At 37.4% G+C, this 27,002-nt stretch overlaps 1 protein-coding gene across 10 annotated transcripts in view; it reads left to right on the forward strand.

Annotated features, from left to right (window-relative positions):
• WAC (WW domain containing adaptor with coiled-coil) overlaps nt 1-27,002 on the forward strand; it is an 86,179-nt gene that overhangs the window by 22,673 nt on the left and 36,504 nt on the right. For all 10 annotated transcript variants that reach the window (XM_047739434.1, XM_047739435.1, XM_047739438.1 and 7 more), the window contains exon 4: nt 24,881-24,987. In XM_047739434.1, the coding sequence (XP_047595390.1) occupies nt 24,881-24,987 (107 nt within the window). The remainder of the gene's footprint in view (nt 1-24,880; nt 24,988-27,002) is intronic.

A 27,002-nucleotide genomic window follows, 5' to 3' on the forward strand; every position in this document is an offset into this window, starting at 1 on the left:
TTAAAGCATCAAAAGAATAAATATTGAGTCATAGAGCCAGAACTTTTTGAATATTTACTGTATTCTAATTGTCTATAAAAAAGTTCCTTTTGGGGTTTGGATATAATGTATCTTTCAGGATGCTGTGCTGCTACAGAGATAGATCAGTTAACTTGATAAGAATTAAGGTGAAAACATGTAAAGTGGAAAAAGTGCCTTACCGGTCTTGAGATGTGGATATTATAGTTTTTGCTTTGCTGGTTATTAGCCTTGTAATCATGGGCAAATCCTACTCCTCTAACTTCTTAGCTACTGCTTTTGTTTTCTTTTCCCTTTTTTCACTAAGTTGAGCTGATAATCTCCAAGGTCCTTTCCAGATAAATAGCTTGAAATGTGTACATGAGAACCTTCTGTTTCTTGTGATTTAATTTACGATTTCTGTTACTCGCTCTGTGTCCTGCCATTCCTTGGTAAAAAAATAGTCTTCCTGCCAGAAGTATCATACAGTTTGTGAAAATTATTTTGTTTGTGTGGAGACCTTTGGAATGTTTTCCACCAGTGTTTATTTAGAGAAAGGTAGAAGAGCATGATCGTTTTCTTTGCGTTTTTTAAGTTTAAATTGAGAAACGAGGTTGACATTTTTGAAGAATTTTATAAACACATCCCATTAGAAGTTTTTACTGTATATACTGTATATAAGGTAGAAATCAAATTTTGTTTACATAAAAAATGGTTTTTTTTTTAAGCCATATCAATACAAATTTCCAGTTTATTAAGTCTTAAGTTGCCCACCAAATACAGAATTCATTTTTTGCTTTAAGTCAGGATAGATTCTCCAAATAGACTATTAAACATTTTAAACTTAATCTACTGGTCAAACACCAGTTTCTTGTGGGTTTACTTTTTAAAAAATGAAAGAGTTACTAATTCCATATTTTAGAAAGTTTTTTATTCTTTGCATTTTAAAAGTAGAGACTTTTCTGGTTTTTACTTGTTGGGTGAAATATGGGAATTATAAAACAGGCATTATGTTGTTATGTAGTGCATTTAAAACTGTGGGAAGTGGTTTTACGTTTAAAGTGTGTGTAAGTGAAAATTTGACAGTTTATTTTTGGTGAAAATGAATTTTTCAAAATGCAGGTATCTGGCATGAGTAAATACTTGTAATATTGTATAGGTTTATGTAGCTTCGGAATGGAATGAGCAGTGAAGTTTGGGCGAAACGTCCTGGTTGTGCATTTACCAGTTGTATGAGCTTCACTGTTCTTTGCATCTTGGTTTCCTTTCCTTAGCTCTTGATTCTCTCAGTGCTGTTACCCTCCCTTATCCCGGGTATCCACTTTCTGAGTCTAGTTAGATCTTGCCTCTGAAATAGCTTTTGAATCTATTCATTTTTTTTCTCAGACCCTGATCCTCTGCTTGAATTAAAGCAGTGGCATACTGCCCCTTCCCTACCCTACAGTTCATTCTTTGCATCACAGCCAGAATCACCTTTTAAGGAAAGTACACGTTTGCTCGTTCCTTATGTAAAAATCTTTCGGTGTCTTCCCATTGCTCTTAAGATAAAGTACAAATGTTTCACTGAACAGCTTGCTACATCTCTAATTTTCTAGCTCTCCTATATCCTTCAGTTCTTTGAAGATAATGAGTTCTGTCACACATGGGTACTTTACACATGCTGATTCCTTTTAGAAAACGATCTCTCCTCCAGCTCCGTTTGCCTTGTTAATTTCTTCCTGTTTTTTAGGCTTTAGTTTAGAAGTTCACTTCCTCTAACCTCCCAGTCTCCAGTGTTGGTTGGTTAGTACATCTGTTATCACATGTAACACTTTATTTATGGTGATTATATGGTAGTGCCCAGAGTTTAGCTTCTCATTTTTCCCCTCTCAAACCTGCTTTTCCCAGTTTTCTGTATTTTGTTAAATAGGAAATGCAGCCTCTCAGTTGCTCAGGCCAGTAATCTTGAGCTTCCTAAACCGGTCTGTCTGCTCTCCTACCTTCCAGCTCTTCAGTTTATTCTCCATACAGCGGTCATATCAAATTGCTCCTCTACTCAAAACCTTCTCAGATGTCCTTACAGTGGCCCACTGGCCCAGTGTGATTTGTTCCTTTCCCCGTTGTTACCTCTTTGGCTTTCATTTTACTTTTCATTTGCTCAGCTTTGACCATACTGACATCCTTGTAGTTCTTGAGCATTTCATGCACACTCCTGCCTCACAGTCTGACTTTGCTTTTCCTTCTTACTGAATATCTGATATCTTCTACTATTGTTTAGGTAGTTTGAAAATGATACATAAAATGTGTGATTTAGAGTAATTATTAGAGAGTAATAATGAGCTGAATGAATTGACAGGAATAATCAGAAGGATTACAGTGACATTTGTGGTACTGTGGTTCTTATCCGGGACAGCAACAGATGGTTCAAATGCTTGGTTTCTTATTAATCTTTTTTATCTTACCAGAGGTGTAAATACCGAATTTTAAAGACTAAATCAAATGCAGTAATTTAGAGTCTGTAGTTTTTTCTTTTCCACAGAAGGTGAACATACAGTATGAAATACACTACCAGTAACCTTAACTAGTCTACCAAGTTTTTTCAGTGTCCTTTAGAACATTATTTCCGAGAAATCTGTATTTATTACATTTTTAGAGAAACATTCCGACTTCTTTTCCCCCCTTATGGTCAAAAGCATGTGCAACCGTGGTTCATGGACTTGTTGCAGAATTCTTGGAGTGTTGAAAAATGCCACTCAGTCCTCCTCAGCAATCAGCTGGATGAAACCTGGATGTCTCATATTTAACATGCTCCTGAAAGTCATGTAGGTGCACATAAAGTTTGACAACCATTGCTTTGTGCTACATGAATGATAGGATTAATAATGGAGTGGAGGAACTAAGAATTCCGTGGCATGCTTAGTGACAGAAAGTTTGGGATAGATTTTAATTTAAAACTTAACATTTAATTTAAACATATTTTAAAACTTTGAAAAAATTTAAGTTATAAGTTTGATGCTAAGAGAACGTGGGCTCTTCAAGAGTGCAGAAGTACCCTTGCCTTTTTTCTGGAGGCAAGTATGAAACATTTTGGGATTGATCCAGGATCCGTGAGGAGTTGTTGATACTCTCATGCCTTCTAATTCTTTTTTTTTTTTTTTTTTAAGATTTTATTTATTTGAGAGCTAGAGTGAGTGAGAGAGAGTGCACATGAGCAGAGTGAGAGGGAGAAGCAGGCTCCCTTGCTGGGCAAGGAGCGAGATGTGGGGCTTGATCCCAGGACCCTGGGATCATGACCTGAGTGGAAGGCAGACGCTTAACCGACCGAAACCATTCAGGTGCCCCCCACCTTATAATTCTTAATGACATTTTGTTACTTGGGATTACACTAGAGAACCTTGGGAGTAGTCTGTGATTTGAACCACAGAAACATAATGAAGAGTATTGTAGCGTCTACAAACCCCTTCTTTCTAGGGAAATGCCTCTTTTGTCTTAGTGCTTTGGTTGCATCAACAAATTTTAGGTGTGTGTTAGAGTAATTGTGAACTGTTTTACATTAGCACTCAGTTTTTAGCCTGAATGTGAATGGGTTATTTTGGGTTGAGGACAGCTGTTTTTTTCCTACCTTCTCACAGTTTTGTTAAGTGAAAACTTTGCTGTTTTAAGATCCATTTACTGTGTAAGAGTTTTAAGTTGGAGATTGTTCTAAACATTTGGGACTGGTACTTGGATACTTTGGTTATGTTTCTGAAAAGGTTACTTAAAGTCAAAATTATTTAACTTGAAGCAGCCTTTTCCTCTTAAAAACAGATGGTTATACCCTGAGGTGTTTAGAAATTGGCTTTGAGTACCTGTGTAGTTGACTTACAAATTATTAGGCATAATTGAATGCATTTTCAATGCCAGTGTAAATCCTGTTGAGGCAGTATAACAACAGCGTTATAAGACTCTATTAATATCATACAGTATTATAATGAGCTATATAAGGTATATGAGATTTAGCAGGCTCAGTCTTGAGAGAGAAAACTTTACCTCTGTGAAATTATTTTTCTTCCTTTTTTTCCCTGCTGTCATGTTACTTTGTTCCAGTGTTATATGTAGCGGTCTTCTTCTCTTCTCTCTTCTCTTCTCTTCTCTTCTCTTCTCTTCTCTTCTCTTCTCTTCTCTTTTCTAATCCTGTGCGAGGCTTGAATTCTCACAACGCTGAGATCAAGAGTCAGCATTTACCTGACTGAACCACCCAGGCATCCCAGCAGTCTACTTTTAAAAAATACAGTTTTATGTGAGCAGACCAACCTGTGTAAATTCAGGAATTTTTCTTCTCGTGATTCTCATTATTGTACTTTATTGTGTCAAGGGCTACAGTTATTTTAAAGCAAGTAAAAAAAAAACCTGAATTTAAGAATCAGTAAAATCTGGCACATTCAAGAAATTAAAGGCATCCCAAGGTAGGACTGTCCTGGGTCTTAAAGACACTGCAAAGAGTGGAGCAAAATTTTTACATACTGTAGGCTTTTTAGTCAATGCAGTTGGCAGGCACTTAAAAGTCAGAGGTTGACTAGAAACGAAGTTAGAAGGTATTGAGGAATTCTAAAATGAATCTGTAGTCATGCATTGGTACAGATCAACTAACATGAATTTGTTACTGTAACAAATGGAATATGTAAGGTAAAGAAACAAGAGGAAGAGTGTGACATTTTTCGTAAGATACTGATGTAGGACATACGAGTATATTGGGCATCTGCTGTGTGCCAGGCACTCTGGGTACTGCAGAAAACAAGATACTGAAATCTGCTCTTAAGAAATTGACACTCGGGGCGTTTGGGTGGCTCAGTGGGTTAAAGCCTCTGCCTTCGGCTTGGGTCATGATCTCAGGGTCCTGGGATCGAGCCCCACGTCGGACTCTCTGCTCCGCGGGGAGCCTGCTTCCTCTTCTCTCTGCCTGCCTCTCTGCCTACTTGTGATCTCTGTCTGTCAAATAAATAAATAAAATCTTAAAAGAAATTGACACTCACGGGAGAGCGATAATAAACTAATATATGCGTTCGAGAAAAGTGCCACCTCATAGAAAAGTAAAGCTGAATAAGAGGAAATAAAATAATCTAGGGAAGTGTAGGGGTTGCTATAAAGAAATGAGGAATGTAGGCATATGACTATGGGGTGAAGAAAGTTTGTTCCAGGCAGAGAATAGTAAGTGACAAGGGCTTTACCTGAACATGTTTGTTGTGTTTTGAACAAGATAGCCATGGATGTATTTAGGGAAGGTTAAAGTAGTGATAGGTTAGGCAAGGCGAGGGCCAGTCATGCAGGGCCGTGTGGGCTTTTGAAAGGATTTGGGCTCTACTTTGAATATGATGAAAAACCATTGGAGGATATTGAATGACTTAATCTATATGAATAAGAGAAGCATCAAGGTCACTTAGGACACTATTGCATTAGTTGAAAGAGACAATACTGGCTTGAATTAGGTTGATAAAGTAGAAGTGGTATGATTCTGGCTGTATTTTTTTAAAAATATTTATTTATTTATTTATTTGACAGAGAGGGATATCACAAGTAGGCAGAGAGGCAGGCAGAGGGGGGAAGCAGGCTCCTTGCCGAGCAGAAAGCCCAATGGGGGGCTGGATCCCAAGGACCCTGAAATCATGACCTGAGCTGAAGGCAGAGGCTTAACTCACTGAGCCACCCAGGCACCCCCTCTGGCTCTATATTGAAAGAATCCACAGATAAACTAGAAGTGAAGAATGACTCCTAGAGATTTCACCCAAGCATTTGTAAGCTAGAATTGTCACTTATTGAGATGAAGAAGACTATACAACGATAAAGACTAGGTCTACAGCCTTTCCTCTCTGTAAAGGACCTGGATAAGTAAATATTTTCATCTTTGGCAGCCGTCAGTTCTCCTCCAAATATTCAGTTCAGCCAGTGTAGTGTGGTGGAGCCATGGCATTTTTAAAGGAATGGCTATGGTCAGAATCAGCCAGCAAGATTTTGCACACCTCTTCTGCTATCAAGAAATAACTGCAGACTGATCTGGTGGATCTACAATGTTTAGAAGTCAGGAACTTGAGGAGTGACTAACAAAGGAGATTGAGAAGGAGCAGCCAGTGGAGAGTAGAAGAGAGCCTTAGAGTGTCTCCTGGAATCCAAGTGAAGAAAGTGTTCCATGATATGTGTGATGATTTAGTTGGGTCTGCCGGTAGGTTGGGTAATGTGAGAACTGGCACTCTTCAGAGTTTAGACTTGGACGCGTAGTTTCTTTGGGCTTGAGGGAATGAAGAGCTTAATGGAGTGGGGATAAGAGGTGAAGATACTGACTAACACAGAAGAATAGAGAAGAAAAGTATGGCTGGAGTGGATGTGGGTTAAAGGAAAGGGTTCTTTTTCTTTCTTTCTCTTTCCTTTTCTCTTTTGCTTTCCTTTTCTTTGTTTTCATTTTCTTTTATTTCTTTCCCTTTTCCCCTCATTTCCATCCTTTCTATTCTTTCCCTTTCACTTCCATTGATGAGAGCCATATGCTGATGGAACTGCTCCAGTAGAGGAAGAGATTGGAAAAGGGGCAACTGCAGGAGCACTGTGGAGATTTAGTACACAAAATAAAAGGTTGGCCTTAGATTGGAGCATTAACAGTTCAGTGATAGTAAGAGGGCAGTTTATTACCATTACAGTGTCTATATTCTGATTATTCTTTGTCATTTAATTATAGCTGGAGAGAACACTGTAACACATTTTTTAAGTTAAAGGAAAATTTATTTGAAACTAGTTGTCGAATTGGTGTCCTCAGTGTTTTCAAACTACAGTCTTTGGTGCCATTGGTGTTCTGCAAAAGTACCTTGCAGGTCACTGTTAAGAGTAAGTGAAGAGAGACCAATTCTACTTTTTATTTGTTTAGAGAGCTATTCTGGGTAAGATTTTGTTTTGGAAAGAGATTGTTTTTTAAAGTCCATTTGTCAAAATATATTCTGTTAATATGAAGCGATGTCAAAAGAACAGTAATGGCAAGGTGATGATCTGTAGCTCTTCAGAACTGTATGCTCCCCACTAAATTGAAGAAATACATAATAACAGATAAAGGAAGCCTCTTGTGTACTACCCTTTCCCAGTCATATTATCCTCTGGACACCCCACCCTCAGCCCTGCCTGTTTCCTAGAATTATCCTGATCTTGGTTTTTGTTGTTCCCATGAATTTGACTTCTCTGTTTAGATTTTGTGTTTATCTAAAGTACACGTTTATAGATTTTCTTTTGACAAAAATTCAACCAGAAATGAAAAGTTCGCTTTTAAATGGTGTTTTAAAAGCAATAGTTTAAAACAGCTTACATTAGGGTGTGTGGATGTGTGTGTGTTTTAATGGCGTTTGACCCTAAGGGGTAAACAAGAACTGCAGAACTTCTAAGTTTTTTAATTAGGTGGGATGGTGAGTGAAATATTACGGCTTCCTCTTCTAGACTGTTATCAGAATCCTTTCTGGGATGGGGGTGATTGGGGAATGGTTAATAGGAGAGGATAGGGGAACAGTGAACCAGGAACTAATTGTGATACATGGTATGTCTTAGACATTTGAGATGAGTTGTTTCCTAATAGAGTTCTAAGTGTTCTTCTCCCAAGCTCCTTAAAGGCAGTGACATTGAAAATCTGATTCAAGGGGGCGCCTGGGTGGCTCAGTGGGTTAAGCCACTGCCTTCGGCTCAGGTCATGATCTCAGGGTCCTGGGATCGAGCCCCGCATCGGGCTCTCTGCTCATCGGGGAGCCTGCTTCCTCCTCTCTCTCTGCCTGCCTCTCTGACTGCTTGTGATCTGTCTGTCAAATAAATAAAAATAAAAAAAAAATCTGATTCAGGTACAGTGAATGCATCATTTACAGCTTTTGCTCTGGAATGTGTTGTCCTTACATAGATGCTGAATAATATGGTGATTTAATGAGAAAATAATGTTGTGGTTAAGAGTAGTATTTCTAAATATGAAAGTAACTTTTAATGTACTTTTAGGAGATGAGAAAGGTAACAAAAAATAAACTTTACAGTAGCTAAGCGTTTTCTGTTCTTACTTGAAGGGGTCAAACAAATTGAATATTGGTTTTCCTATACCATATGTCAGTTACGTAAATAGTGTGATGCAGTAGTGGCATTCTGTAGTAAATGAAGATAACATAAAATTAACATTAGGGCAAAGGACACTAACCTGTGTTTGTCTTGTCTTTATTAACTCTGTAGCCTTGGGCTCATTATTTAGAAGTTTTCTCTAACTTTGAGCTGTAAAATAAGGTTGTTGTTGTTTTCAAAGCCTTATTTATTTTAGAGAACTAGTGCATGTTTGTGTGTGTGCAGGGAGGGAGCAGGAAGGAGCATCTCAAGTGGAAGAGCCTTGGAACCCAGGGCTCAACTTCCTGACCCTGAGATCATGACCTGAGCTGAAACCAAGTCAGTTGCTTAACTGGCTGAGCCATCCAGGTGCCCCTAAAATACTTAATTTTACTACTCTTCCCTCAAAGATTTGCTTGAGGATTAAATGGAATAATTATCTAAGTCTGTAACAATCCCTAAGGTGTTCAAGGTAATTAAACAGTTTGCCTGTTTGTAAATAACATGTTGGCATAACTGTATACTATCAAAACCAGGAATTTCACATAGCTACAGTTGCAGGGGTGGAAAAATTCCCGTTTTCTTTCTGAGGTTTTTTGACATAATAGGAGAAAAAGAAGTGCTCCAAACATGGGAATCAAGGGTGAGTCTGGCAGTTGAGGCACATGTGACCCCATCCTGGGATGGGGCCTGGGGCTTCTTAGGGGAGGAGAGCAGCTCATGGCATGATAAGAGCAGATGTTTGTAATTAGAATTTTGCTCTGCCATACAGATAGGTCTTTTAGTTTAAAAAATTACCTCAGGTAATTAGTTTTTTTCTGGTTCATGCTCCCTATGTAATTCTTTTAGGAAGTTACAAGAGAGGGAAAAGTTTTTCCTGGGTCTGTTGGGTCTTGATTACCTTCAGCTCAAAATGATCTGCATGCCAAAGTGTCATATTTTGGGGTGACATCCTGTTCTCCTTCAAGTCCCCTGGCCTGTTCAGATTTTTACCAATTTTACATGCAATGTGTGTGTTTCATGCAGTTTTATCACAAGACTAGATTAACAGGACTCCTGCCACAATCAAGATCCAGAACAACTCATCACAGTAATTTCTTGTGCTACTCTTTAGAGCAACAACCAGCTGTCTCCTTCCACTCTTCCTGACCTGTAGCAAGATAGCTGCTCTCCAGTCATTTCAGTTTTGTCATTTCAAGAATGTTATGTAAATAGAAGCACAGCGTGTAACCTTTGAGATTGAATTTTTCACTCAGCATGATCCCCTAGAGAACCAAGGGGGTACTGTATATATCTGATGCCTTTCTCTTGTATTGCTCAGAGTACTCTAGGGCATGATGTATACCTCAGCTTGGTTAACCATTCACCTGGTGAAGGACGTTTGGGTGGTTTGCAGTTTGGGGCTCTTAACCAACATAGCTGTGCATTCATGTACAAATTTTTGTGTGAAATGGCTTTTTTTGGTTAGCTGCCTAACTTTAGTGATTTTTATAATTATGCAGGGACATCTTCACTTGTAGTCAGTCATCAACCGTAGTATTACAGATTATTACTTTTGCCAGAATTTAATCCTCATTGATGGTCATGTCTGCAGTCACAGTCGTCTTTCAAGTTGTTACACAAATACCTTAACTTTTTTTCAGGAAAGGCTTAATTACTAGATGCCAATTTAATGTTTCAATATTTGTATCTAATGTAGAGTGATACAAATGTATCCGATTTGCTTACTACTTTGCTCAGAAGATAGTATAAACAGCTTTTCTGAATAACCTGTATTTTCATATTTGGTCAGTATATTAGTTGAAACAAATATACTATTCGTTTAACCTACCAAACTCTGGAGCTGTTCTATTTTCACAGAAGTATATCTTGCTGCTGCTCTCCTTTTAAGAGATTTAAAAATTGTGTTCAAAAAGCAGTGACACGATCTAGAATCTGACATTTATAGCAGAGTGCCAACACCTACTAAACTGTAATTGTCAAAAACTTGAAATAGGATAAAATAAAGTCAACAGTAAAATTACTGGATATTACTTAATCTACCTTTGAAGATTGAGGAGACTTGAAGTTATGCTATGTATTATAGCTTTGGCAGGTATCTTGTCAGTCACCTAGGAAGTTCAGATAAACCTGAAATTTTTCTTGACTAAAAGTGGTGATAGGGGACCAGGAATCTTAACAGTTTAAAAAGCACCTCAGTTTCTGTTGATCTACATAGTTAAGTTTGGGAAACTAAAACTCTGGGGAAGAACGATTTCTGTTTGATTCTGTTAGTGTCTTGGGCATTTGCTGTTCAGTATTTGTCAGAGGAGTACTCTGTGTTTGGGCGGGGGGGGGGCGGGGGGTAACTCACTGTTACTGAGTGCTTTTATGAAATAAAATTACAATAAAGGAAAAATTTCAAGAGCAAATTTTGAGGAAATTAATAATTGCTGTATGACATCAGTCATTTGACATAAAAGTTCTCAAAATAAAACAGTAACATAACTGGCTGTTGATTCCAGATATTAAGCAGGTGAGTTTAGGTGCATTTAGTGCATACTGCTGTCTTAGAAGTGTAGGGTCTCTCCATTTGCAAGATTTTTTATTTTGATTTTTCTTATGATTATTTTCTTCTGTGTTAATCTAACCCCACCCCCAAGTTAATGAGTGCTTTGATTCTTGAATTCTTAAACATTTGATAATGCCCACGTATTACAGTTATGTATAAATGGCATCCTGGTTGGAAAAATAATTTCCTGGGTCCCATCCTTTTTTTGTTTTGTTTTGTTTTAGCGTAGGACATTACTATTTTGCATTGTAGCATTTAGGGTTTCTGTGGAGAAGTCCTAGGTCAGCACTTTTTTGCTTGTTTTATAAGTGACATGATTCTGCTGTCTGGGTGTTTTAAGAATTTTTTATGTTTAAAATTCAGCAGCTTCCCCAGATCATGAAGATATGTTTCAGTTTTTATCGATCCTTTATTTTTCCTGGTACATGGTAAACCCCCTTCAGTCTCCAGATTGAGATTTTCCTATATTTCAGGGAAGATTTTTTAAAATTCTATTTTATTATTATTAGTTTTTTTTTAATACTCAAGTGTCCTGTGTTCTATTCTCTTCTTCAGTACCTCCAGTTTTACATAAGTTGGCTTTATTTTTCATTTGTGGCATTTTATCTCTAAGTGCTTATCTCTGTCCTTCGTGATATTTTTCAGGTCGGTGTTGGTCTTACAGTTGATATTGCTTTCAGCACTGTTGATTGTTTTATTACTTCAGATACAGCATTTGTTTCTTGTATGATTTCGTTTTTAAGTTCTTCCTCTTCTTCCAGTTCCCCCACCCCTTTATTTATTTATTTTGTTTCATAGAATTCCTGTTCTCTGTACTCTGGGATAGAAGAAAATTTGAAAGTTACTGGTTTCCTGCTATTTATTTCAGAGTATTTTCTTTGCTGTATTAATGTTCATATCATCACTTTGGTCTCTGCACAGGCTGTGTAGGGTGATTTCTGTGTATATACTTGAGTGAATTTGAATATGTATGTGTGTGCATGTATATGTGTAAAGTGATTCAGTTCTCTTTGATCTGCTTCTTACTCTCCTGGACACTACATTAATTGTGTCCTTAGAAATTGGTTGTTTACAATCTGCCTGGAAATCAGAGAAAGGAGGTATGTGTGGTGTCATAATTTGGGAAAGACTAGTTCATTCTTTCTGTTTTTTTTTCTGAACTGATGCTGTACATGATTAATTCTCTTCCCAGAGCTCACTCTTGGGGTCCAGGCAAAGGTTTAGAAGCCTTGTTTCAGGTAGTTCTCTGCTTAATTGTGCCAAAAATTGAACTTGTTGGGCCACGTGACCTTTCTCTCCCAGCTCTTTTTTTAATTCAGTTGTGAATTCTCTTACTCTCTATTGCCCTATGGTTCTTGTTTTCTTTGCCAGAATTTTGTAATTGTTTCTTTTAGGATTAAGTCTGTTTCTGGAACAGATGTGTTACAGGAATGCTTTTTCCTTTGAAAGTTTGAAACAGTTTCTAAAACCTGTATAGTCTAATCTGGCTAGGGCTGTAAGTGGACAAAGAAGGTGGTGAGAAATGGAAGATAGGATTGAAGGGAGAGTGAAGAGATGTAGTATTTGTCCAAAGAATGTTGCCATAAAATTGGTATGTTGGTTAAACATTATCAGCAAATGTGATCTGTCAAGCTTCTCCTTTGCTAATTATTGAGCTTCTGTTTTTAATTTTTAAAATCCCTCATAGTAAGCAACATTTGCATCTGCTACTTGATGTGTATAAAATTGACTTGGGCAATGTGGCAGTTTTTACTTTTCCCTTTAATAGACAACCGTTTCACAGTTGGAGAATACCTAGACACAGAGTGTCCGATGTTGGATTACCAGTAGCAGCCCTGACTGTCTCAACACAAAAGTGGGATGACTAAGCAGCAGGGACAGATGAAGTTTTTGAATCAGTGCTGTTGGGTGCATGTGTCTCTGACACACAAGAGCAATATTTAAAATAGTAAAAATTTAAAAAGTATTAAAAATACTGAAAAAACAATAAGGGAAAACCCCATGTTTTCTGTGAGGTAACTCTGCTGTAATATGATGCCCTCTTCTTTCTAATACCTCATGATTTTGGGAGAAGCACTTTTCCAATATATATTATGGGTACAGGTAAAAGAAGGGAGGAGAGTGATTTTTTTTTTTTTTTTTAACTAATAACTTAGTAATTATAGTCAGTGGGTGTAACAACTATGTCTTCTTAACACTTTTTTTGCTGTGTCATATTAGTTACATTTGACAGGTGAAGTTTATATACATGCATGTAACACAGGATTTGTTACTACCGCCCAGTTTTTGGGCAACTAATCTGTAGAAATGCTATCATTCATTTAATGATGCTATATGGAGGCTGGAGGTTCCAAGAATGGAACTGAGCATGTTGATCCTTAATCTCCCATTACCCTATTGCAGTAAAAGTGGCTCCTGTTTTAAGTATTGGTCTTCCATTCATGCATTTGTTTTATTTTGGTATACTGATGGACCCAAGCACTGCTGTAATTAAGGGCTTGTAGCCATGACATCACAGGCAAAGTCCTTGTGTTCAGGGAGATTTTCTCTCCTGTTAGAAGAGATGGACAGTGAACCATGAGAGACTATGGACTCTGAAAAACAATCTGAGGGGTTTGAAGGGGCGGGGGGGTGGGAGGTTGGGGGAACCAGGTGGTGGGTATTAGAGAGGGCACAGATTGCATGCAGCACTGGGTGTGGTGCAAAAACAATGAATATTGTTACGCTGAAAATTTAAAAAATTAAATACAAAAAAAAAAAAAGAAGAGATGGACAATATATGAAATAGACAAACAGGATAATTTTGTATTGTGATTTAAGCCATAAAGGAAGTAGTGATTTGAAATGGTAATGGCACATGGTAGGACGTGGTCAGGGAGGAGAAGGTGTTTTAGGTGGTAGCTTGTGAAGTAACAACTGAAGAATGAGCAGCCAGCCATGTAAGGAAAGAATTCTGTGGCTTAAAGTTGGGGGAAAACATTAGACAACCATATCCTTCAAAGAATTTTCTTTAGTCTTTGTGTCATCCTTAAAGATGCATACTTTAAAGTCCCCTTTTCTCATGATCCACCCAGTACTGTTGAAAAGCATGGAAAGAACCCCAAATACTCAAAACCAAATAATCAGTTCTTAATTGTTTATTTGGAGACTTTTTTGTCCAAAAGATGAAATCTGTTTTTTCCTTAGCTTCGCTTCTAAGCCCCTTTAGTAGTCTTTGGCTTTGTTTAGCTTTATACCCCTTTTATCTCATGTGTGGGAATTCTGTGTTCCTATCAGACTAATTTTACTCCTTGCCCTCTGAACCCTTGTCACCCTGTGCCTTCCTATTCTTATGCCATTTCTCATACCTTTTTTTTAAATTGAAGCTTACTCACTTCGTTGTCCCCGGTTAAATCTTTTTTCATTAGATGATCTTTGTAATTTCCTTTATTTTCTTAATATAAGTGAGAATTTTAAGTGTGTGAAACATGAGAGCATAGCGCATTCTCGAAGATTCCCTTGGCTTCATTTTTCATCCATTTTTAGTTTGAGGGGTACAGTGAGGCTTCCAGAGTTGAAATTGGTTACTTCTTGCTCAGTTGATTACGGTCAGGAGGTAAAATTACTTGGAGGGACATAAAGACTTGGCAGGACCTGCCTCTTTCTCCTTGTTTGGTGTACTGTCTCTCTAAAGGCATCAGCTTGGAAAAGGGTAATACTCAGTTTGCAGCTACGTTGTTGCCTGTCCATTCTTAATCTTAAAATAATTTGATACGTTTTCTTAAAGCTTATTTTTTTATGTTAACTTTTTCTTTCAAAGGTGTTTTTTCCTTACTTTTGGCTAACCCTGTAGTTAATATAAAAACAAGGAAACAGAATAGTGTGAGATGTAATCTAATTATACTGCATAAAAATAGCTGTTAAGGAGAGATAAGTGATATGGTAGGGGGCTTGTTTTAGATTGGAGGATCAGGAAGGCATTTCTAAGGATGTAGCAATTTAAGCTGAGACCAAAGGATGACCAAGAAATAGGCAGAGGAAGAATGGGAGAGGTGAAGAGATAGAATGTAGGAAGGATCTAGGATAGGAAGGAACTGGGCGTGTATTCAAAGAACTGAAAGTGGCTAGAATAGGTAAGGTGTAGTGAGCAAGTTGTGAATGCTGCAGAATGAGGCTGGGAGGGGGGAAGTAAGACCATGAAGGTGAGTGGCTTCCCTTTGTACCCATTAAAATTCAAGACAGATGTGCTCAGAGATGCAGGCTTGAACGCTTACTTTGACTCCTGTAGAGATTGTTTTAAAATGAAGATGGGAATGAAAGTGGGAGAGCATTGAGAATATGGTGAACGCTGTGAATTTCTCCTGGAATCTATAAGAATGAGATCATTACTCCAGGATTAATTCTACATAGCTCTGAAATGACAGCTCTTTGTTCTTTGTGATACGGAATCAAATGCTTGAGATCACTGAGGGGTCAGGGTCTGTGTTGATAATTTTTCTAAGTGAATGGAAGTAATTCTACACACTGTCCAAACAGTATCTTCGTTGACGATGAAGGTAACTGTAGAAGTTAGTCACCTCTTCACTTTAATAAGGCAGAGGCAGAATGTGGAGTAAAGCCCAGATTACTTGATTGAGCGCTCTTTTCATTGAGTGATTCTCATTCAAATGTCTATTTTTAAAAATAGAGGTATAATTCACTTATCACACAATTACTACCACCACCACCACCCCACCAAAAGCCCTATACCTGTTGGTAGTCACTCCCCATTTCTTCTCCCTGCCTGGTCCCCAACCATTGATTTGCTTTCTATCTTGATAGTTTCCTATTTTGGATATTTCATATAAATGGATTGTATACATTCTTTGTGACTGGCCTCTTTGACTTAATATAGTGTTTTTTTGTGGTTCATATATGTTGCATCATGTATCCATACTCAGTTCTCTTTTTCTCCCCCCCCCCCCCCCCACCGGGTTCAGTAATTCTTAGATCCTTTCAAGTACATGTAAAATTTTCTATAAGAAGGTATCCCATACAACTTTTTCCAGATTACGTGGCTGTGTGATATTTTTTGTTCAAAGCATCTCATAGGAGTAGAGTTTGAGAATTGATGAATTAGGGATCTCTGTGTAAGCTAGACAAATCAAAGTCACACGTGTAAAGTATGGTAGCTTATTATTATTACTATTATTTGGTAAGTTTTGTTGATGTGTAATTCACCTCTCATACAGCTTACCAATTTGAAGTGTGCAATTCGGTGATTTTTAATGTATTCCCAGTTGTGCAGCCATCACCACAATCAGTTTTAGAACAATTTCATCACCCAGAAAGAAACTTTTATAACTTGCACTTTGCCCCCAGACTTCGGCAACCTCTTTCTGTTTTACCTATTGTGGATGTTTCATATAAGTGGAATCCTACGATATGTAGTCCTTTGTGAATGCTTTATAGGACTTAGCATAGCATTTTCAAGGTTCATCCGTGTTATACCTTATTTTTTTTTTTATTAAATTAAAAAATTTAATATTAAATTTAATTTAGTATTAAATTAAATTTTAAAAAATTAAATTTTTTATTATAATTGTTTTTATTTTTGAATAATCCATATTTATTTGTTAGACATTTGGTTTCCAACTTTTGGCTGTTAAGACTAATGTACTGTGAACATGTGTGGACACGTTTTCACCGCTCTTGGATTTATACCTAGAATCACTGGGTCATACGATAAATCTTTGTTTAATCTTTTTTTTTTTTTTTTTAAGATTTTTATTTATTTGACAGATCACAAGTAGGCAGAGAGGCAGGCAGAGAGAGAGAGGGAAGCAGGCTCCCTGCTGAGCAGAGAGCCCGATGTGAGGCTTGATCCCAGGACCCTGGGATCATGACCTGAGCCGAAGGCAGAGAGGCTTTGACCACTGAGCCACCCAGGCGCCCCAATCTTTGTTTAATCTTTTAAGGAAATACCATACTATTTCCCAAAGCAGCTGAGTATTTTATATTCACAAGAGCAGTGTGTATGAGGGCTTCAGTTTCTCTGCATCCTCCTCAACACTTGTTACAGTCTGTCTTTTTGACTGTAGCTATCCTGATAGAGGTTGAGTGGTAGCTTATTGCAGATTTGATTTGCATTTCCCCAGTGACTGATGGTGATGAGCATCTTTTCATGTGCTTTTTGGTCATTTGTATGCCTTCTTTGTAGAGGTGTTGGTTATCTTTCAGTCATTTAAAAAATGTATTTATCTTTTATTGAGTTGTAACAGTAGAACTGGGTAAAAGTCCTTTGCATAGGATATGCAAATATGTTTTCCTATTCCGTGGATTGACTTCTCACTTTCTTGATGGTATCCTTTGAAGCACAAAAGCTTTAAATTTTGACAAAACCTAATTTTTATCTATATGTAATATGTATATTTTTAAGATTCTATTCATTTGACAGAGACACAGTAAGAGAGGGAACACGGGCAGGGGGAGTGGGAGAGCGAGAAGCAGGCTTCCTGCCAATAGGGAGCCGGATGTGGGGCTCCATCTCAGGACCCTGGGATCATGACCCAAGCCAAAGGCAGACGATTAACCAACTGAGCCCCCCAGGCGCCCCTATGTTTTTTTTTTTCACTTGAAATTTGGTGATGAAATAAGCCTGTGTTTTAAGAGTTTCACAGTTTCAGATCTTAACATTTAGGTCTGTAATTCATTTTGTATTAGTCTTTGCGTATAGTGTGAGGAAGGGTCCAACTCACCTTGATTCTTTTGCATGTGCGTTGTTCCTTGAAGTATTTTGTAGAATTCCATTTCTAGTCTTCAGGTATACATAAATGATAAATGTTACGAACACATGTAAGAGTAAGAAGGAAGTGAGTAGTTCCAAAGGAAATATGTGATACATACTTTGAACAAAGTAGTTTGTATCACTGTGTAAAATGATATAGAGCATATTAATTTGGGGTAAACATAAAGGATAGCAGTATTTTTATTTTTTTTTATTTTTTTAGTTTTTTAAAGACTTACTTGAGAGAGAGGAGTGCATGCTTATGTGAGCCCCGGGGTGAGGGGGGAGGGGAAGAGTTGAAGGGCAGAGGGAAAGAATCCCAAGTACACTTCTTGCTTAGCCCTGAGCCAGACATGTGGGGCTTGAGATAAGACTGAGCCCATTTAGCAGAAATGTTTATAAAACAAGCTTTATTAATGAAATTCAGTGAAAGCTGCATCTTTCATCTCTGCTAGTTAATAATTTTTGGTCCTTACTCTGTTAACAGAGGAATCTCCTTGATACTATTTGTTCATGTGGATAGAAGTGCAGATGTATTACATAGCATTATTGTTGATGAAATTTTTCCAGGTGGTGAACATCTTGGTACAAGTTTGAAACTAAGTATTCTACAGTACAATTTGCACAGCAGTTACATTCTTGGAAAATGTAGCCTATTGTGTTAAGCAGAATTAGGTACTGGGCTCAGCTAATTGGAAGCTGATTTTTAAGATGGGACAGGACTTGAGAAATATCCTCTGCTTAGTAGGCATCTCTGGCCCCATTCCACTAATTATCAGTGGATACCTTCATCTAGAATAGTGCCGTCCAGTGAGCCACGTATGTGATTTTTAAATTTTCTGCTAGCCAACATCTGGAGTTAATTTCAGTAATAAATATTTAACATATCTAAAATAGTTCATCATGTAATCAGTATAGAAATATTAATGTGCTATTTTACATTCTTTTTGTATTCAGTCTTTGAATCCAGTGTGTGTTTTACACATGTAGCATATTTGAATTTAGAGTAGCCAGATTTCAAGTGCTCAATAACATATTTGGCCTAGTGGGCTTAACTTGGATAACACTTACTTAGAGGGAGTAACTCAACTACAGGGCACTGTCAGATACAAGTCTTCTATTAACACATCTGAATCATTTCTACCCTCACCAGGAGACATAGTCTGGTTAGCTAAATTTTGATTTTCCACCACCATTTATTTTAGCTCATATACAATTAGTAAATTGGAGAATGACATTAATAAATTGAAGCTGTATTGGTTCATATGCAGGATTTTTTTTTCTAGGCAAGGAGAATCAGAATAGCAGGAATAGGGTATAATCTTCAAATAGAAAAGAAAACGCTCACATCCAGCTAGCTGTTGACTAGGGTAAAGAAAATTTAAGTCTGCTCCCCAGCCTTGCATGGCTCTCTGTGGCAAGTTGCACTTCTTCTCCATCCACTGTAGCGTCAGTGCTTAGAACTTCACTTCTATGTTCTCATTCCCAGCAAACCTCATTTCTACCCCCCCCTTTTTTTTTTGCATTTTTAACATCCTCTGAAACAAATCTATAACTATGCTGAGTTGCTTGCCTGTGCTCTTCAAGTTTTTGTTAGTGCTTTAGTTATAATACAGTTGCATAATTTTGAGTGATTTGTTCCTACTCTGTTTTTCCCATAAGGCTTATTTTTAGTGTGATTTTGCAGAATTTAAAGTTTGTCAGGAAGATATTTACGTTATGGTAAAAATACTCATTATAGATGTGGCTTTCTTTGTAAAATCTCCTTATTTTTAACTGTTTGTGGTCTCTTGTTTTGGACTAATGAGAGGAAAACCAAAATAGTGGAAGGCAGTAGACCATTTAAATTAAAGTGTGGCGCAGATACTGACCACACCAAAACCATGTTAGTAAAAATTTACATCATGGGGGTCCTATCCCATATACTGTGAATCAGAATCTCTGTGAGATTCAACCTTGAAATCTACATTTTTTTAAATACACTGAAGTTTGAGATCCAGTGAACTTAATTAGTCATACCTACTGCCTACTTTTATTAGTTTGAATAGCAGTTTAGGGTGGTAGATGTCCTTGAAATCTTTAGTATTCTAGTTATGCCTTACTCATTCTTTCATTTATTTGTAGATGGCATGAAGACTTAATTTCTGATGATCTGGTAGTGAATTCTAGTGGTTTTCATGTTCTGAATAAGGACACAAATGCCATAGTATTTATCCCTAAATAGAATGAAAACTGTTGTTTCACTTTTTGAAAAGCTGGTTGTGTTTCCCAGTCTTGTTTGCTCATAGAGAAGTGTATATTCTTTGTTTTCCCTTTAATATCCAAGTCCCCTTTTCTAAATGAAGTGCAGTGTAATTGCTTAATTTCTAGCTGAGTCACGTGCATTTTGTTACATTTTTTCCCCCATTTCCCAGGGTACTCTCTTAGGGCTCCATCTTTCTCAGTCTGGAGATTCTAGCCTTTTTACCCTTTAAGACCTCGCTTCTGAAGTTAGAGAGGATGCTAAGTAGGGATTATTCTGCCTTTTAAACATTGAAGATTCTGTCAGGTTTGTATATTGCATTATGTTCATTAATTGCTTATCTTAGATTAATGTCTAATCCAGGAATCTGCAAAGTTTTCTTAAAAGACTGGGTAATGTTTTAGACTCCTGGGTCCCACAGTTGCTGTCACAATTAAAAGAAAAAATTAGCTAAACATAGGTAATATAAATGATTGGCTGTCGCTGTTTTTTTTTTTTTAATTATTTTTATTAACATATACTGTATTATTTGCCACAGGGGTACAGGTCTGTGAATCATCAAGCTTACACATTTCACAGCACTCATCAAAATACTTGTGCTCCCCATTGTCCATAACCCAACCACCCTCTGCCTATCCCTGTCGCTGTCTTTTGATAAAACTTTATTAATGACTTCATGAAAACATGCCTCCAACAGATTGTAATTTGCTGATCCTTGGATTCCAGTCTGACATTAACATCCAGTTGAGTGAAAACATCTCCATTTTATATCTGCCTCTGGTTAAGCACTGGATGAGAGAACTTTGCCCAAGCATAAACATATAACCCCTTTATTCCACCCCCTCCTCCCCGCAGAACCCAAGTAAATTCTCAGTAGTATCCTTTCCTTTGTTTTTTTAAACAGTTTATTTTTTAAGATTTTTATTTATTTATTTGACAGAGATTACAAGTAGGCAGAAAGGCAGGTAGAGAGAGAGGGTGGGGAAGCAGGCTCCCTGCTGAGCAGAGAGCCCAATGCGGGGCTCCATCCCAGGACCCTGAGATCATGACCTGAGCTGAAGGCAGAGGCTTAACCCACTTGAGCCACCCAGGTGCCCCAGTAGTATCCTTTTCTTAGAAACCTTTAAGATTTGCTTCATTAGTCCTAAGTTTAATTCCTTTTGTTTTGTTTTAAAGATTTTATTTATTTATTTGACAGAGATCACAAGTAGGCAGAGAGGCAGGCAGAGAGAGAGGAGGAAGCAGGCTCCCTGCTGAGCAGAGAACCCAATGCAGGGCTTGATCCCAGGACCCTGGGATCATGACCTGAGCTGAAGGCAGAGGCTTTAACCCACTGAGCCACTCAGGCGCCCCTAAGTTTAATTGTCTTAAGTATCATTTAAAGCCAGTTGTTTCCCACCTAAATCCATAAATACTGCTTTCCTCAAAGAAACTTTCTTGGGCCAAATAACATCCATGAGACTATCTCTTACCAGCATATATATTAACTTCCTTTGTGCACTTGAATAATCACTGATTTAGTATTAGAATTCTGAGTTCCAGTTTTATGCATGGCTCTACTCTTTGGATATATTGGCATCCGCAGATCACTTGTTCTTTCTTTCAGTCTTAGACTCTACATCATGACTTAAAAGAAAAAAAAAGATTCTATTTGACAGACACACCAAGGCAGGGAACACAAACAGGGGGAGTGGGAGAGGGTGAAGCAGGCTTCTTACTGAGCTTGGAGCCCTATGCAGGGCTGGATCCCAGAATCCTGAGCTCATGACCTGAGCTGAGGGCAGACACTTAACGACTGAGCCACCCAGGCCTCCCTATATCATACTATTAATAAAAAGAACTTGTGTTCTTATCCGGAAATATGCAGACTTAATTGTAGGGCAGGAAATAAAAATTTATGTGAATTTTTGAGATAAAAAGGAGATTTCTGAGAAATTATGTATTGTAGCACTTTGTGTATTAGGTATGGAAAGTGTAGCCCTGGAAAATCATATCCAGCATCATTGTTACTCTGGTGCTGGTGTTACTTTGCTTCTCTAATTGGGTGTTAACTAAAGTATGAAAAGAACTACCTGGAGGAATTAAAAGGCCCAAATAAGATCCCTCCCAAAAATACTTTGGAAGGTAATATAAATTGTAGCTTTTATTAAGGAGAGTTAGCTGCAACTTTGTATGGTCATGTTATTTAGGGGCAAATCTGCCCTGCATTCAGTTCTTAAGCACATCCTTCTGGCCAGAGTCTAAAGATTTATTGCTTGCCGTCCCATGCCATGCTTTCTATAAAACCTCTTTTACTTAGTTTTGGATCCGATTTAAGAATGTCAGTTTATTCTTAGTCCCTTACCAAAATAATCTGTATCTTAATCTTGCTTCTCACTTTTTTTTTAAGGTTCAGTTGTTAGTTTTGCTAAGTGGTCTAGATAAATCTATTTCACAGGATGTAGACTCAGAAAGCTCCTGTCTCTGAAAATGTCTTTGCTCTTAATAGCTGATTGAGTTTTCTCTTGTCTCTAAAGCTTTAGGCCAGGGTGCCTCAGTACTTGTATTTTTTCAGTATGTTATGGCCTCTGAAAAAACATATATTAGGCCTAAAAGCTATCTGATACCATCTGTCACACTGGTGGAATATTTATTGTTTCTTCAGAGGTAAGAGCTTAACTAAATTGGGTGCTTGTCAGTTTTTGAATTTTCACTGATATTAAGAATAACACTAAAATGGAGTAGATGCCTGGATCTTAACGTCATGAGAGAGAGATCAGTAGACCTCGATGCCTAGTATACCTTCTGTTTGTAGAGTACTTCACTTCACCGGTCTTGTAATAAATCTTTAATGTGGCACTTTTATAGTCTAAGTGTAAGTCATCTTGCTTAAGAATATATGCAAGTAAATGTAAAGGCATATAACCCAGGCTTCTTAAAGGATTATTCTAGGATTCATTTCAGTCTATAAAATCGACCTGTTTTTCATTATTGCCAGCATATTTATGGAAATTTCAGTGGTATCCGAACTCTTACAGGGATGGATAATATGACCTTCTTTGTATACATTACTCAGTTTCTTAGCTGTATTTTCCTGTTAACCTGGTTTTTCTTTAAAACAAACAAACTAGGAGTTAGGTATGAAAAGTACAGATTTTGGCATAGGTTTAAGATTTTCTTAAAAACTTGGGAATATTAAGATTTCTTTGTGAATGAGTGTTTTGGGGTTTGGTGATTCTCTAAAAGGGTCACAGCACCCATTGTATAGTCGTCATCATGGCTATGACTTACTACTGCGAAAAGATACATAGCAGAGTCAGCTAAGAGAAAAGGTATGCAGAGCAAAGCCTGGAGGAAGCCAGGTGCAGGCTTCTGAGAGTCTTCTAGTAGAGTCGCACAAGACATACTTCATTCCTTCAGCAATGAATTAGACAGTATTTGTGAAATGTTGACTATAAAGGGGACTTACTAGAAATTTGGTAGCCACAATTGTTACTAGATTTGGTTTGTTACATAGGCACCTTTACCTAGCATGTACCAAAAATGTGGATTCCCAGTAGGAAAGTACATGTTAAGCATAAACCATGTTGTATCCACAAACAACTTGGGCACAGTGAGCAACTGTTAACTCTTATGGGAACTATATGTAGGTGCCCACATGTCCGCTAAGGGCCACCTGTGCACGGGGGCCTTTCTGAGGATAGAGGTGTCAGGGACAGCTGTGTTAACTTTTCTTCCCGCTGAGTTTATCTTGACTAATTTCTCTTTGTGTTTGTTCTTCCAATGTTTACTGAAGAATATTTTGCCTACTGTTACAAGTTTAGGGTGTTTTATATAAAATGCATGCCATACAGCAGGGTAAAATTAAAAACAAGTAGATGAAGTCATCAAGCAGTAGTCTGGTTGAGATATTTCCTCTGTTCTATCACCGACATTGTGCCACGTCCTGTCTTTATCACATTACTAGTGTTTTTGGGTCTTTGAATCTGCTTTTGGTTTCCCTTATAAACTGGCCCTTATCCAGGGTTTGATGTTGGCCATTGCCTTTTCTCTTGCCATACTCTTAACTTCATTCCAAGCTCCTAGTGCTTGTTGAAACTATGCAAGGCAAAGTTGAGTCCCCTCCCTTTCACTTCTGATGGAGGAGACTTGCAGATCACTTCTGAATTCCTAGTGCTCCATGGGTCTACTGACATTTCCACTTGGGTATCTGAAACTGTAAAGTCATCTTCTGTCTGTCCCATTTCACTTTTCTTACCTACTTAGTTTCCCCTGCTGACTGAAATAGTTAATTCCCAATCATTTATATTACTCTTCCCACATTTTGTTCATTACAGTGTAGACTTCATTGCCAGTGTAGTTTGTTAATTTTTAAGGTGAATTTTTTTTTAAGATTTTATTTATTTATTTGACAGAGAGAGATCACAAGTAGACGGAGAGGCAGGCAGAGAGAGAGAGAGAGAGGGAAGCAGGCTTCCTGCTGAGCAGAGAGCCCGATGTTAAGGTGAATTTTTTAAGGTGAACTTTTAAGGTGAATTATGGTATATTGTTGCTGGGGAAAAATGTAATGAAATTGAAATACAGTTAGAAATTGTAATAGCAATTAGACTTTTGTGGTGAACCTTCTTCGATCTTTAATCAGTGTTTTTGCAAGTCTGTATTTTTATACCTTGGCTTTTCTTAAGACAATAAACACTGTCATCCCTGATGGTCTTTGAGATGTGTGGATTATTCATAAGGCTCATGAATTACTTTTAAGCAATTCTTGAGTTGGTCCTGTTTATTAGGAGACTTAGATGATACCATCTTCATCAGATACCTTCCCTAGGACTTAACTTTCTTAATACTATTTTAGTTGAAATATTGGCAAAACTATTTAAAATCAAGTTGCAGAGGCTGTTTAAGAAATTGAAAAATAATTGCAAAAACCTACGGGATATTTGTGACTTTTAGTTCTGTATCACTGAATTTTTGTGCCTTTTTTCTTTATATTGTGTGTTTCTGTCTTTCCCTAATAAATCTCTTATTTTTAAAAAAATTGCAAGAAATGATACTGATGAGGTTTTGCTCATCTGATTATACATAACATTTCCATAGGCTGTCAGCCACGCAAGCTATATGTTCTTTAAGCCACATCTTTTGTAGGTTCACAAATACTTTATATGTAAGAAGTATGAATATGTATATATTCCGGATGCATATGTAAAATGATTTAGGGATACACAATAATCTGTAGTATGATAGAAAGCAGTTGAAATTAAACATGAAATACAACTTATAATTCACTTTGGTCTTTGTTTCTTTTAAGGGACCAGTTACTCTCCACAAGAAAATTCACACAACCACAGTGCTCTTCATAGTTCAAATTCACATTCTTCTAATCCAAGCAATAATCCAAGCAAAACTTCAGATACAGTAAGTATATAAACGTGCCCAATTTTGATTTTGGGGGGGGGATTGTGTGTGTTTGTGTTTATTACCCTCCTTCCTCAAAAACGCCCCCCAAAACTCCTCCACCAAGTCTTGTTTAATCTAAAGTTGATCTTTTTAAAATGTATTTGAAGTAATGAGCTAAGCTTCGTAGAACTGAGAATAGGAGATACTGGTATTATTTCATAACTTTTCTATACAGAGCAAAATATCACTATTGCAATGTCTGAGATAAAAAGAACTATAGATTGTGAAACTTATGTAGTTAAAGTGGTTTACCTTGTCCTCCTTTAAGAAATGTATACATTTCTTAAAATATATATTCAGAACATCTGCTGTGTATTACACACCCTACTAAATAGTAACGATAAAGTAACGATATAGTAACGATAGTAACGAGGATTCCTGTCTTCAAGGCAATGAAAGTCAGGAATTTTAGGTATTTCTAAATGGAAGTAACTCAGCTTTGATTTTTTTCTTTTTAAGTCATGGTTCAAATGAAAGTTTTAATACATTCTTTCAACAAAAGTTTAAGTTTTCAATTTGCCAAGTATATGCCAAATTGGTGATATATATAGTACTAAGAAAATGTGGCCCATCTCAGAGTAACTTCTGGACCTGTGGTGAAAACGGAAGAGTAAACAGTTAAAACAGTGCCTGTTAGAGTTGCTTTGGGAGCACTCAGAAGGGTAACTCCAGTCTTGGATGAGAGGAAAGTATTAAAGTACAGGTAACACTCCCCAGTGGATTGAATATAGCAGCTAGGTGACGAGGGCTGGAATTCATGTGGTATGCAAAGGGAACAGCATCTGCAAAGACCTAGAAGTGTGAAATAACATAGCCTTTGGAGAACTGCAAAGGTTTTGAAAGTGTGAAAGAATGGTAAGAGCTCAGGTTACAGAGATAAGTGGAAACTAGCTCCCCAAAAATGTGTATCTTACCAAGGAATATGAATTTTATATAAAGGCAGTGCAGAACTACTGAAGGATATAATTGGTGAAGTAACCTCCTACTTGGGATTTTAAAAATTCTGTCAGAGAGTAGCATGGAAAATACAAGGAAGGAGCCACTAGAAGGTTACAGAAGTGTAGGTTGAATCCAGCAGATTCTGCCTTGGATATTTGGGTGATCATCATACCTTAATCAACATTGAAAGGTCTTTGGGATTTATGATTTCTTCTCCCTTATTGAAGCAGTGTGGATAGTACATTTTCAGAGGAAATGAAGACATAAATGATAGCATTTTCATAAAGATAAATTTAGAATAGTTTTAAATACTGTTATCAGTCAGGGTCTAGGTAGGAAAACAAAACATGCTAGCTATTTTAGCACAGAAAATTGGACCGCACAGAGAATTTTATATCCAGGATTGGCTAGGCAGATAGTGTATGTTATTGAGGACTGAAAAAAACAAAAAGGAACATGGAGGTGATACACACATACCTTCAGCCTTAGAGCTAGAGTACAATAGGAAGAGGTTGTAGTTATTAGAACCTAATAGCTTAGAGGAGGAGCCTTGTAGAACTGGTGATATGATGAAGCTAGTTCTGGTTTGGGGCAGATGGCAGAGAGCTGGAAATTGGAGATATCTGTGGCTGCTAGGCTTCTTATGCCTTTTGGTCTTAACTTCAGTGCCTACTATTGGCAGAATCTAGCTGGTAGCTAGCTGAATAAATGATGTAATTCGCCCTAGTATCACAGATCAGTATAGAAGGCAGTGGTGTTGAGGCTGAGACAACAGCTTGGTAAGCCTTAAGAGGTGTTATCGTTAAACTCCTTGGCATGAGTTACACAATAAGGTGTATATTCAGGATTTTAGAATGAATCTGTTTTTGTGCCCCATTAATTTACCAAGTAACAAACACTACCTTAAAGTTCCATTTATCACTCACAATCCCAAATTGGTATTTGTCTACTGATAGTTGCAGTGGCAGGCCATGTGGACATTGTTTTGGCTTAAGAAAAATCTTATTTCAGGGAGAACTAATTCTGGTTGATTT

This window comes from Lutra lutra, chromosome 8 (assembly GCF_902655055.1).
Source record: "Lutra lutra chromosome 8, mLutLut1.2, whole genome shotgun sequence".
Lineage (NCBI taxonomy): Eukaryota > Metazoa > Chordata > Mammalia > Carnivora > Mustelidae > Lutra > Lutra lutra.